This window comes from Microcaecilia unicolor, chromosome 2, assembly GCF_901765095.1.
Source record: "Microcaecilia unicolor chromosome 2, aMicUni1.1, whole genome shotgun sequence".
Lineage (NCBI taxonomy): Eukaryota > Metazoa > Chordata > Amphibia > Gymnophiona > Siphonopidae > Microcaecilia > Microcaecilia unicolor.
Window position 1 is genome coordinate 289,289,815 of NC_044032.1, and position 13,071 is coordinate 289,302,885.

Genomic DNA, 13,071 nt, shown 5'->3' on the forward strand with positions numbered 1-13,071 from the left:
ACTGACACGCGTGTCATAGGTTCGCCATCACTGCTCTAGACAGTTGTAATCTCAGACCTTGGTTTGGATTGTTTTCTACAGAATTATTGTTGTTTAGGTGGGGTTAAATTGGGGAGTGGGGATCGGAATAAGAATTCTGGAGACAGGGGGTTTGGAGATGAGGAGGGATTTCTCTTATTGTATAATGATGGGAGCTATGGGAGCATAGGTCTATTCCGGTTTTTGAAGTTTAAGGGGGATTTGTAATAGGAAAGGGGAGGGAGCAAGGAGGTGTGGTAGATTTGCAGGTTCTGAGCTACTTTGTACCTCTCTTGCTTTATCTACTACTACTACTAGTACTACTTAACATTTCTAGAGCGCTGCTAGGGTTACACAGCGCTGTACAAATTAACAAAGGACGGTCCCTGCTCAAAGGAGCTTACAATCTAATGGACGAAATGTCAAGTTGGGGCAATCTAGATTACCTGAGTAGAGGTGTAGTGGTTAGGTGCCGAAGGCGACATTGAAGAGGTGGGCTTTGAGCAATGATGTCTCAGCCCACCTTGTACTTACACTGCTTAGTCTTGGGTTGAAGGTTCTCGGTTTTCTTTATCTTTAAACTAGTTATCAGTTTAAGTGGGAGGTTGGGGAGATATATTGGACAGTATTATGTTGTAGGTGTTCTGGAGGGTTACAGGAGTCCAAGCCCTTCAGTATTTGAGTCTGGATTGTATGGGGTGTTCTTTTGACGGGGAGAAGGGAGAGGAGAGGGGAGGGGGGAGGGATTAAGGGGTGAAAATATTGAACAACCTCAGTTTCCTGTTGTTATGTTGTACTTTATTAATTTGTTCAATAAACATTGTTTAACACTAAATATGTCATTGACTAGTATGATGTAATATCCCCAACTGTGTGGAGATTTGATTGGTTGAAAGCCACTGCTTATCCCTGGGATCAGTAGCATGGAATCTGCTACTTTTTGGGATTCTGCCAAGTACTTGTGACCTGGATTAGCCACAGTTGGAAACAAGATACAGGGTTTGATGGATCTAAACTGGACTAATCCAGTATGGAATGGGGTGAAACTCATGAGACTGGGCTGGGTACAATGGGGCAGGCATGAGGAGATTTGAGATGGGAACAGGAGACAAAAATGTGTGGGGTGGAGGCTGAGAGTTGAATTTGCAGGTCAGTTGATGAATGGACTAGAACAGAGAAGTAAATGCAAACGTGTGGGATCTGGGTTAGGTGCAGCAGTACAGGAATGGGGAAAAGCTTAATAAGAGAGCTGAGCTGAGACATAGGATGGGAAGAGGTGCGAGGTTGAGGATGGGCTGCTGCAGTAAGGCAGAGGGTTACGAGTTTGGGAGCTGGGATCAATAGTGCAAGAGCTGGAGGAGAGTGGAAGAGAGGTGTGAGTTGGATGCAGGACTGGAGGAGGGCAGGAAATGAGTACATCCTTGCAGCAGTTCTAAAGAGCACTGAAAATATATATTTTTGCCTAGGCTTTTCATATTTGAGTACTGTTATATGTGGAACTGTGCCTTTGGTGATATAGAACAAATTAATTATTTAATTTAATTACGGCAATGCAAAATTGTGTTTGTGTGTTAGTAAGGTTAATGATTATAAATGTTTTAAAATTGTAAACCACTTAGGTTTAAGCGGATATAAATGTTAACAAACAAATAAATAAATAAATCATGAGCTTGTACCTCCATCCATGGACCAGGAATCCAGGACACTGGTCTCCACAAGTGGTGCACGGCTGCCCTTGGTTAGGGTCCTTGCCCTCTCCTGCCTGCAGAACAAAAAAGAAAGTCAGAAATACCCAGGACAGCCAAAAAGACATGCAAGACAGGGAGACTAAGAAGTCTGGGCAACCTTCCCTCACAGGGATCGGAAAAGACACTCGGTATTCCCATGAAGTTATTGGAGTCTCTCTGAGCTTTCCCTCCTACAAGCAGTGCCCATGGCAACGTATACCTCCTCACAACTCCCTCGCCCGTTTTTTCTGCCACTGCTAAGATATATTTCAAAGTGAGACATTACCTCAGGGAATCCTGCTGACACAGACATCCTGCATGCATGGGCCGTGACCTTCCCTCCAACAAACACTCAAAGGAGAGCCAGAGAGAATACCCCGAAGAAAATAAAGGTGGAGGAAAAAGAAGTAAACACAGGGAGAGGGCAGGACAAGAAAGGAGGATGCAAGAAAAGGGAGATGGAGATGCAGACACAGATTGGAAGGGAGGGAGGAACAGAGAGAGAGCAGGAGGAAGAGATGGAATCTGTGGTCCCCCCACTAAGATTTTCAAAAGACAAGTCCCCTTTCATAAACTTATTAATGTGCCAGGCACGCCCAGACCAAAACCGTCATCCCCCTTTCCTCTCTGATGGGCCGATGATCAGAACCAAACATGGGCGCTAGAGGCCAATAGTGCCATACTAGCGCCTGTGTTTGCGCCTGCCTGATGATCAGCGCTGGTGAGCGCGTGTAATAATGCTGTTGCCGGCTCTGAATGCAAATTGCATGCAAATGCATACAAACAAGGGTCTCCCGCATTCATCCCTCATGATCAGCAGGCAAGCGCGTCAAACAAGAGCGCTGCTACCACTGCAAACCTTACGCCAGCTAGCAAGGGAGGAATGAGGGAGACCCACTGAAGAGGTCTGACAGGTCACGAGATTACCACTTGAAATCTCTGCGGCCATTTTGAAAAAGCACAGAACCAGCAAGACAGCAGCGGAAGCAGGGCAGGAAAGAGTGGGGTCTTTCCTGCTCCTGAAGAGGCCACTAGACCACCAGGGCGTGCTGTGCTCAGGTAGACCGGGCAGCAGCGAGTGGGAAGGTGGGGGAGAGGGCAGATTCTGCGCAGAAATGTTAAATTCTGCATGACGGGGGAATTTTGTGCAAATTCTGGCTATTGAGATTTTATGCTATTGTAGTTGCTAGAGAAATCTGCTTGCATGGCTTGGAAGAGCATGAAGCCTGCATGGAGGCCAACTTGAGTCACAGGTATTGTGCAGTTAAGTTTAATCAAAGCTTGTTATACCGCATTTTCTTTGCTGAAAGTCAAGGCGGCGTACAATTCTAAAATGACAAATTACAAGTAGGAAAGGAAGTCCTTTAAATAGTGAAGAACTTAGTCATATCAAAAGGTCAGTCCAGCATTAATTCAGACAAAGACAACAACAGGTTAAAGGTAAAATTAGGCTCTGCCCATTTGTGGTGCAAACAGGCACAACTTACATATAGTTAAATTAAGATTAGGCTCTGTACATCTGTGCTGTGAAGCAAGAGCAAAATACATACAATTGATTTCCACCAGAAAAGGAGAAACATTAAAAGCTAACTGAAAAAAAATATATATATGTTTTCAACAAAATTTTAAAGCGAGTTAAAGAGGGTTCCAACTTAACATTAGGGTGCAAATTGTTCCAAAGATTTGGCGGACGGTAAGCACAGAAGAAAGCAAACCTCCGCAATGGAAAAACCAAGAGTAGAACACAGCAAAGGCGACAAGATGGATGATGCCAAACAAACTTCCACTGGACTCAGAAAAGGTTCACAGTAAGAGTCTATTCTTAAAAATTGGACTCGACACGAGTCGTGTTTCGGCCACTCAGGCCTGCCTCAGGAGTCCGTATATGGCAAAGTGTTGTTGGTTCTCTAGGAAAAGTCTTGTCCAAATATTGAAGTTTACTAACAAGACCTTGAAAATGTTGAGAAAAGATTATCTCAACTGCTTTATACTAGTATGAGCGACACTGTTCGTAAAACATAGAAGCCATACAGGGACTCCTATACTCCAAAGATTTGGCGCCAGGAAGTAAAAGGCTGTTTTCCAAGTGGTTTCATAATGGGCTAACTTAGGATAGGGTGTATAGAGAGAGGTGTGACCAGCAGAAGAAAGGAAGTGTTGATGCCCCTGTATAAGTCATTGGTGAGGCCCCACCTGGAGTATTGTGTTCAGTTTTGGAGGCCGTATCTTGCAAAGGATGTTAAAAAAATGGAAGTGGTGCAAAGAAAAGCTACGAGAATGGTACGGGATTCGCGTTCCAAGACATATGAAGAGAGACTTGCTGACCTGAACATGTATACCCTGGAGGAAAGGAGGAACAGGGGTGATACAGACGTTCAAATATTTGAAAGGTATTAATCCGCAAACAAGTCTTTTCCGGAGATGGGAAGGCGGTAGAACGAGAGGACATGAAATGAGGTTGAAGGGGGGCAGACTCAGGAAAGATGTCAGGAAGTATTTTTTCACAGAGAGGGTGGTGGATGCTTGGAATGCCCTCCCGCGGGAGGTGGTGGAGATGAAAATGGTAACGGAATTCAAACATGTGTGGGATATGCATAAAGGAATCCTGTGCAGAAGGAATGGATCCTCAGAAGCTTAGCCGAAATTGGGTGGCAGAGCAGGTGGGTGAAAGAGGGGTTGGTGGTTGGGAGGCGAGGATAGCGGAGGGCAGACTTATATGGTCTGTCCAGAGCCAGTGATGGGAGGCGGGACTGGTGGTTGGGAGGTGGGAAGTACTGCTGGGCAGACTTGTACGGTCTGTGCCCTGAATAAGGCAGGTACAAATCAAGGTAAGGTATACACATATGAGTTTATCTTGTTGGGCAGACTGGATGGACCGTGCAGGTCTTTTTCTGCCGTCATCTACTATGTTACTATGTAAAACCATACAATAGGAGTCAAGGGAACAATGGGTACAGGATGGGGTATAGGGAATAATCAAGGAAGAAAGGTAGGAGGGTTTACCTGTGTGCAATAGCTTGTGCGTAAGGAGAAGAATTTTTAACTGAGTATGGAATTTTACAAGGAGCCAGTGAAGCTGCATAAGTAAAGGAGTAATATGGTCTGACCTTTTAGCATTAAAACGCAGTCGGGCAGCCATGTTTTGTTTATTTAAAAATTTCTATTTTGCCTACAACTAAAAGGATCACAGCAGAACGTGAAACAGATTGCAGATTTAAATTCTTCTCACATCAGTCAAAACAGGAATATCAGCCTCATGTTTTCACAAACAAATACGCCTTCAAAAGTTTGCAAAAAACTGTTCCATGCCGCTTCATGGTCTTAAATTCCCGAGTAAATTGATGCGAAAAAATGATGCATTCCGAGTGCAGCCGTATTTCACTAAATGGAAATGATCATTTGCAAGAAATATCACATTTTCTGACTGCAAAGCCCCTGATGACCAATACACAGAGATGATTTCTTTAAGATACCATGGGGCACATTCTGAATACAACACTTGATGGATCAAACATGCAGTCTTACACAATACTCTAAATTGAATGGGTAACCAATGCAGCGAGGGGAGCACAGGTGATACCTGTTCTGGGAGTGCCCTTTCCTCTCCCAGTCTTGAACTTTGCCTGAGATCTCTCTCATCCCTTCACTAAAGCCTCCCTTCCCACAAAAGTTCAAGACTGGGGGAGGAAAGGGCATCCCCAGGGCAGGATTAACCCTTTGTTGGGCTCTAGACAAACACGCATTTTGACGTTCCCCCCCCACTGTAATATCACAATGCTCATAAATGGAGCCCTGCAGGGTTCTGACTGCAGAGGAACACTGTCAGAGTAGAAATCAGTAGGCAGGCAGCTCTGCTCATCCACTCCTGCTGACTGGAAACGGTGTACAGGGTATGGGGAGAACAGACGGACTTTTGTGGCCAACCGGGGGGGGGGGGGCTAGCTCAAGGTCCTCTCCCCCATTCTTCTTTCTTCCAGTAGCTGACACAAGGCAAAAAAACTGCCTTGGGAGCCACTGAATTACACATCCGAGAGGGCCCCTCCTAAATATTTGTGCCCCAGGCATGTGCCTAGTTTGTCTACACCTTAATCTATCACTGGACATCCTCTCAGGGATCTGCCACAGCTTCTTTAAGACTTGATTTTCTGTTTCCCCATTCTGTTCCCATGGCAAAGCTTAATAAATCAGGCTCTTAATGCACTACTGCACAGTGCTGTGAACAGCAGTACCAACTGCTGTGCCAGAAAGGACTGCCTTGGTTCACATAACCAGCACAAGAAAGGAGGTGTTCATGCCCCTGTATAAGTTGTTGGTGAGGCCCCACTTGGAGTACTACGTTTAGTATTGGAGGTCGTATCTTGCTAAGGATGTAAAAAGACTTGAAGCAGTCCAGAGGAAGGTGATTAATATGGTATGAAGCTTACACCAAAAGACATATGAGAAGAGATTAGAAGACCTGAATATGTATACCCTAGTGAAGGAAGGTTCTCAATTCAGGCCTCAGGACACACTAAGCCAGTCAGATTTTCAGGATATCTACAATGAATATGCATGAGAAAGATTTGTATACAAGAGAGGCAGTGCATGCAAATTTATCTCATGCATATTTATTGTGGGTATCCTGAAAACCTGACTGGCTTGGTGTGTCCCAAGGACTGAGTTGAGATTACCCCTGCCCTAGCAGAAAGGAGGTATAGGAGAGATATGATATAGACGTTTAAATACATGAAAGGTATTAATATAGAAACAAATCTTTCCAGAGAAAAGAAAACGGTAAAACTAGAGGACATGAATTGAGGTTGCTGGGTGGTAGACTTAGGAGTAATGCCAGAAAATTCTTATTCATAGAGAGGGTGGTTGATGCCTAGAATGCCCTCCCAGGGAAGGTAGGGGAGAGAAAAACAGTGAGAGAATTCAAAAAGGTGTGGGATGAACACAGAGGATTCCTAATTAGACAATGGATGGTATAAAAAACAAAACTTAAATGACTGCATGTGTGTGGAGTGGTGCTTAGACGGTGACTCTGGATGTGAAGAACCAAGGCCAGTGCTGGGCCTTCTTTGGTTTGTGTCCCATATATGCAGTGGTGTGCTGGAGCGGGCTCTCATGGGCTTGCGAGAGCCGTTTGTTAAGTTTTTAAGAATTTTGGGAGCCGGTTGTTAAAGTAGGCCTCCCCATGGCTACTTTAACAACTGACTCCCAAAATGTGGGCTTGGGCCCCCTCCTGAATTCTCTTTTACTTTGCTGGCAGTGATGCTGGCCCCACCAGCCAAGTAAATAGACTGCTGCTGCTCCCTGCTCCTTGTTTCTGACTCTGAGCATCAGGCTGGGACTTTTCATGCAAGCGCAAGAAGGTTCCATCATGCTGCTCAGAGCCAGAAACAAGCAGCAGAGAATGGTGGCAGTCCATTTATTGGCTGGTGGGGCTCGTTAAAGGTATGCCTAGTGTGCCTGCACAAGGGAGGGGAGAGAGAGGCATGTATTCCCCCCCCCCCCAAATTTCAGGGTCGGCTATGCCCGGAGAGAGAGCCTGTTGTTAAAAATTTACCAGCACACCCCTGCATATACGACAAAACAGATTGGGATGGCCTTCGACAGCAACTCCAGTAGTTGGAAAGTAAGGACAGTGCCGGGCAGACTAAGACTTCTAGGGTCTATGTCCCATGAATGGCAAAGAAAAACCAGGATAAGTATTTTATACCACATTCATCGTTGGTTTAACCATGAATTGATAATGAGAGTGAATATTGGGCAGACTGGATGGACTATTCAGGTCATTACCTGCTGTATGTTACTATGGTGCTCGTTTTCAAAGCAGATGGACATCTTAAAATACCTTAAAAATGTCCACCCTACTAAAAACATCCAAATCCTGATTTTGAAAAGTCAGAATTTGGACATTTCACACTGTAGTTCGTCCAATTAGCAAGGAGGTGTGTTGTGGGTGTGTTTTGAGCAGGACTAGAAAGAGCCCAAAAGTAGGACATCCAACAGGGATTTTCAAATGGGAAGGACATTTTTATCTAAACCTGTTTCTGTCATGTCCAAGTTACAAAAAATTGCTCTAACTGAGCAGCTGACCACTGGAGGGATTAAGGCATGACTCTTCCTTAATCCTCAAATGGTTGCTGTCCCCCTCCCTCTACCCTGAAAGTGAAACTGGAAAGGAAAACCAGGATCTATGTCAGCTGCAGGTATTATGGCCATTCTGAAAAAAAGAAGCAACCAGGTTAGAGGAGTAGCCTGCGGTTAATGCAGAATTTTCTGATATTACTCCTATGTCTAACACTCCACAACCTCAATTCATGTCCTCTAGTTTTACCATTTTCCCTTCTCTGTTAAATATTTGTTTCTATATTAATACCTTTCAAATATTTAAGCATCTATATCATATCTCCCCTCTAGTGTATACGTGGAGGGGCATAATCGAATGGCGCCAGCCATCTCCTTGGCTGGCTCCGTAAATAGGCGGAGCCAACCGTATTTTCAAAAAAGATGGCCAGCCATCTTTTCCTTCGATAATACGGTTGGCGCCGGCTAAATCTCAACATTTAGGTCTAATGTTGAGATGGCCGGGTTTAGAGATGGCCGGGTTCGGTTTTTGGCCATAATGGAAACTGGGCCCAGCCATCTCAAACCCGGCGAAATGCAAGCCTTTTGGTCGTGAGAGGAGCCAGCATTTGTAGTGCACTGGCCCCCCTGACATGCCAGGACACCAATCGGGCACCCTAGGGGGCACTGCAGTGGACTTCAAAAATTGCTCCCAGGTGCATAGCTCCCTTACCTTGGGTGCTGAGTCCCCCCCCAAAAAACCAAAACCCACTCCCCACAACTATACACCACTACAATAGCCCTAAGGGGTGAAGGGGGCACCTACATGTGGGTACAGTGGGTTTCGGGTGGGTTTTGAAGGGCTCACATTTTCCACCACAAGTGTAACAGGTAGTGGGGGATGGGCCTGGGTCCGCCTGCCTGAAGTCCACTGCACCCGCCACAACTGCTCCAGGGACCTGTATACTGCTGTCAGGGAGCTGGGTATGTCATTTGAGGTTGGCATAGAGGCTGGCAAAAAAAAGTTTTTAAAGTTGTATTTTTGAGGGTGGGAGGGGGTTAGTGACGACTGGGGGAGTCAGGGGAGGTGATCCCCAATTTCTTTAGGTGGTCATCTGGTCAGTTGGGGCACTTTTTTGGGACTTGGACCTGAAAAAAAGGGACCAAATAAAGTGGACCAAATTCTCGTTACTGCCGGCTTTCTTTTTTCCATTATCGGGCAAAGCCGGCCATCTCAATGCACGCCCCTGTCCCGCCTTTGCTACTGTGCCAACACGCCGCCTTTAACTTTCGCCGGCCCCGTGACGGAAAGCAGTTGGAGCCAGCCAAAAATCGGCTTTCGATTATACCGATTTGGCTGGATTCAGGAGATCGCTGGCCATCTCCCGATTTGTGTCGGAAGATGGCCGGCGATCTCTTTCGAAAATAAGCTGGATAGTCAGGCCTTCCAGTCTCTTCTCATATGTCTTTTGGCACAAGTCCCATACCATTTTTGTTGCCTTCCTCTGGACCAATTCAAGTCTTATTTAGCAAGATATGACCTCCAAAACTGAACACAATACTCCAAGTGGGACCTCGCCAATGACTTGGACAGGGGCATCAACATTTCCTTTCTTCTGCTGGTTACGCCTCTCTCTATACAGCCTTGTATCCTTCTGGTTATGGCCACCACCTTGTCTCACTGTTTTGCCACCTTCAGTTCCTCAGATACTATCACCCCAAGGTCCCTCTCTCTGTCTGTGCATATCAGACACTCACCACCTAGTATGTACAGCTCCCTTGGATTTCTACTCACACTGCACTTCTTTGCATTGAATTTTAATTGCCAAACATTAGACCATTGTTCTAGCTTCTGCAAATCCTTTTTCATGTTTCCCACTCCCTCCTGCGTGTCCACTCTGTTACAAATCTTGGTATCATCTGCAAAAAGGCAAACCTTACCTTCTAACCCTTTGGCAATGTTGCTCATAAATATATTGAACAGAATTGGCTCCCGCACCGATCCTTGAGACACTCCACTATTCACCTTTCCTTTCTCCGATTAAATCCATTAACCACCATCCCAGGGGCGTAGCTACGGGTGGGCCTGGCTGGGCCCAGGCCCACCCAATTTCAGCCCAGGCCCGCCCAGCACCAGCCCCAGCACCCATTGCCGGCCACTGCTGCTTTTCCTGTTGAGCAGCAGTGGCCGGCGCTACAAAAAGAAGAAGCGCTAACAGCGCTAAGGACGAGAAATGTTTAAAAAAAAAAAAAGCGCGGCACCGGCAGGCACTGTCTCGGCAGCCTTGAGGCATTGGCTGCTGAGGCATTGGCTGCTGGCTCGCAGACTCCTCCCATCTGCGGGAGGAGCCTGCGAGCCAGCAGCCAATGCCTCAGCAGCCAATGCCTCATCTCTGCCGAGACAGTGCCTGCCGGTGCCGCGCTTTTTTTTTTTTTAAACATTTCTCGTCCTACGGGTCCTTAGCGCCGTTAGCGCTTCTTCTTTTTGTAGCGCCGGCCCTGCTGCTCAACAGGAAAAGCAGCAGTGGCCGGCAATGGGAGCTGGGGCTGGCGCTGGCATGCAGGGCGGGCCTCGTCGAAGAAAAGAGGGAAAACATGGAAGGATGGGGAGAAAAAGAGGGAAAACAGATGGAAGGATGGGGAGAAAGAGGAAAAACATGGAAGGATGGGGAGAAAAGAGGGAAAACAGATGGAAGGATGGCAGAGAATGAGGGAAACATGGAAGGATGGGGAGAATGAGGGAAAACATGGAAGGATGGGGAGAAAGAGGGAAAACATGGAAGGATGGGGAGAAAAGAGGGAAAACGGAAGGATGGAAGGATGGGGAGAAAGAGGGAAAACATGGAAGGATGGGGAGAAAAGAGGGAAATAAAAACGAAAAAGGGCGGAAGCTGTCCAGAAAGACCAGACTGAATCCACAAGTGTAAAAGCCAAAATGGTTTATTGTGACCCACAATGGTTTATTGTGACCCAACACGGTCCATGTTTCGGCCAAAAGGCCTTCCTCAGGGGTCTAAAACAAAGATACAACATGTATAGTAATAACATAGTGATATAATAAAACAAATGAAAATTTATTACATACCATAAAATTAACTTAGGACAACATTTATATTTAAAAAAAGGGGTTATGATATATATATATATATATATATATATAATCGCAGGTGAGTTTGGTTAGATAGAATTAAATAAAATCTATTGCATATTTAAGTAAGATGCATAGTCAAAATATATGGTGTGTATGATAAATATGTAAAAGAATTGAAGAAATTGTAATAATGTATGATAGAACCTGTAAATATTAAAACAAAGTATATATAATGTATATAATTAAATGCATGTAGAGATACAGACACAATTATAAATGTATATAGTAAATTTATATAATAACTGCTGTGTAACTATACGGACATCAATTTTTTAAAAAATAATAAATTTAAATATAATTAGATATGAATTAAAAGCAGACACAATTATGAATGTATATAGTAAATTTATATAATAACTGCTGTGTAGCTATACAGACATCAATTTTTTACAAAATAAATTTAAATATAATTAGATATGGATTAAAGGCAGATAAATGGTCATACCTTCAAGCTGGCTTATGCTGGTATTCATATAAAAGAGGCTCACAAAAAAGAGTGAGGTAATCTAGGCAAAGAAATGTGGATAAAATTAAATAATGAAGTTCAAAATGTAATTTTTTAACGCTTATACAAGATGTTTTTGAATACACCAATCTAATACGAATTTTAAAATATATGTAGTAATGTTCTTGAAAATAATGGTCGCAATAAAGCGCTAATAATACTGACTTAGTGCTCTTCAGATGACGGTTAATAGGATCGTGTGTAAAGGGTTCCTTTGTCTCTAGCGATATAAGCAATGGTCTTAACTTAAAGGTTGGATAATAATTTAAACAGTAAAATCCAAACAACGTTTTTTAATTAAATGCAAAGAAATGTATTTGGAGAACGAGCCTGTAGGGGTGATACTTATGTAAGAGGTTGTCAAAAGTGGAGATGTAAATTTAAATTTTATCTACATAGGCTGACTTATACATTAAAGTCCAGCCGTGGTCAACGTTAAATTTTATCTACATAGGCTTATTTGTCCATTAAAATCCAGCAGTGGCAAACGTTAAAGGCAAGATAGAATCTTATTAAAGGAGTGTCTTAAGAAAAGATCTTCCGAAACATTGAGACCTTACCGCTGAACACAATCACAGTGAGTTGGTCAGTCCTGTCTATATAGGCATTAGAAAGTCAGCAATGGTGAGTCGGCTATTATTTATATTGAATGGGCAGACGTCAATGGTGATGTAAGCTACACATGGGAACCTATGATTGCCTAGATGCCCAATATTCGAAAGAAAACACAATGACGTTTCAAACCGTCTCACTCAATTAATGATTCATTGTCTTAAAACGTACATGTATTGACGAAAATGTGACCAAACTTTTCAAAAGGAAGGGTCCAATACAAATGAACGAGTCTATAGAAAATAGCGAAGTGTCTGAGAAATGTATATCCAAACTGAAACTAAAAACGAAAGTGATAGACATAACCCTGAAGGCGAACGATCATCGATTCTGTCTATTTATATATCCCGTAATTACCTTGCAAAATCAGACAAGTTAAAAGTTTTAACAAATACTGGATATAAATTATATAGTAACGTTTTAAATGCCAAATCGAGACTAGCCAGAACTATTAGGTTGTGTATGGATTAAAGAAATCCGACAGTAAGTAGTGTCAAGTATTAAATGGGTTTGAAGGGTAATATAGAAAAAATTTTTTCTTTTATATGAATATGAAAATGTGTATTGACATTTTGAAAATATGATTGATGGGAAAAAGTAAATCGTATCAGAAATGGGTTATGTAGTGTTTTACTATAAATTGGCCATAAATAATTTTGTTTGAAAGAATTCAGTATATAGAAAGATTTGTAAGAATGACCGAAACGAAATCTAACCGTTCTATTATATATATATGCATATTATTGTTTTATATGTATGAATTTATATTTAACGAAAATTTTAGACCAATTAAAGAAAAATAGTAGATTGAGAGAAGTAAGGATTTAAAAGAAAGAAAGTGGTAAATTAAAAGAATATAAGCAATACTATTAGGAGTGAAACAGAATTATTATATGGATGTATATTATGAAATTATATACCAATAAGGATATTGCCCAGATGAAAAAAGAAATTTAGAAAAAGGTGATCAATTGTATTGAAAATAAGTTGAATTTAAGCCAGGTTCA

At 43.1% G+C, this 13,071-nt stretch overlaps 1 protein-coding gene across 1 annotated transcript in view; it reads right to left on the reverse strand.

Annotated features, from left to right (window-relative positions):
- Positions 1-13,071, reverse strand: part of PRICKLE3 (prickle planar cell polarity protein 3) — a 106,142-nt gene that overhangs the window by 74,732 nt on the left and 18,339 nt on the right. Inside the window, 1 exon segment of the mRNA XM_030194256.1 lies at positions 1,695-1,780. Within this exon segment, the coding sequence (XP_030050116.1) occupies positions 1,695-1,780 (86 nt within the window).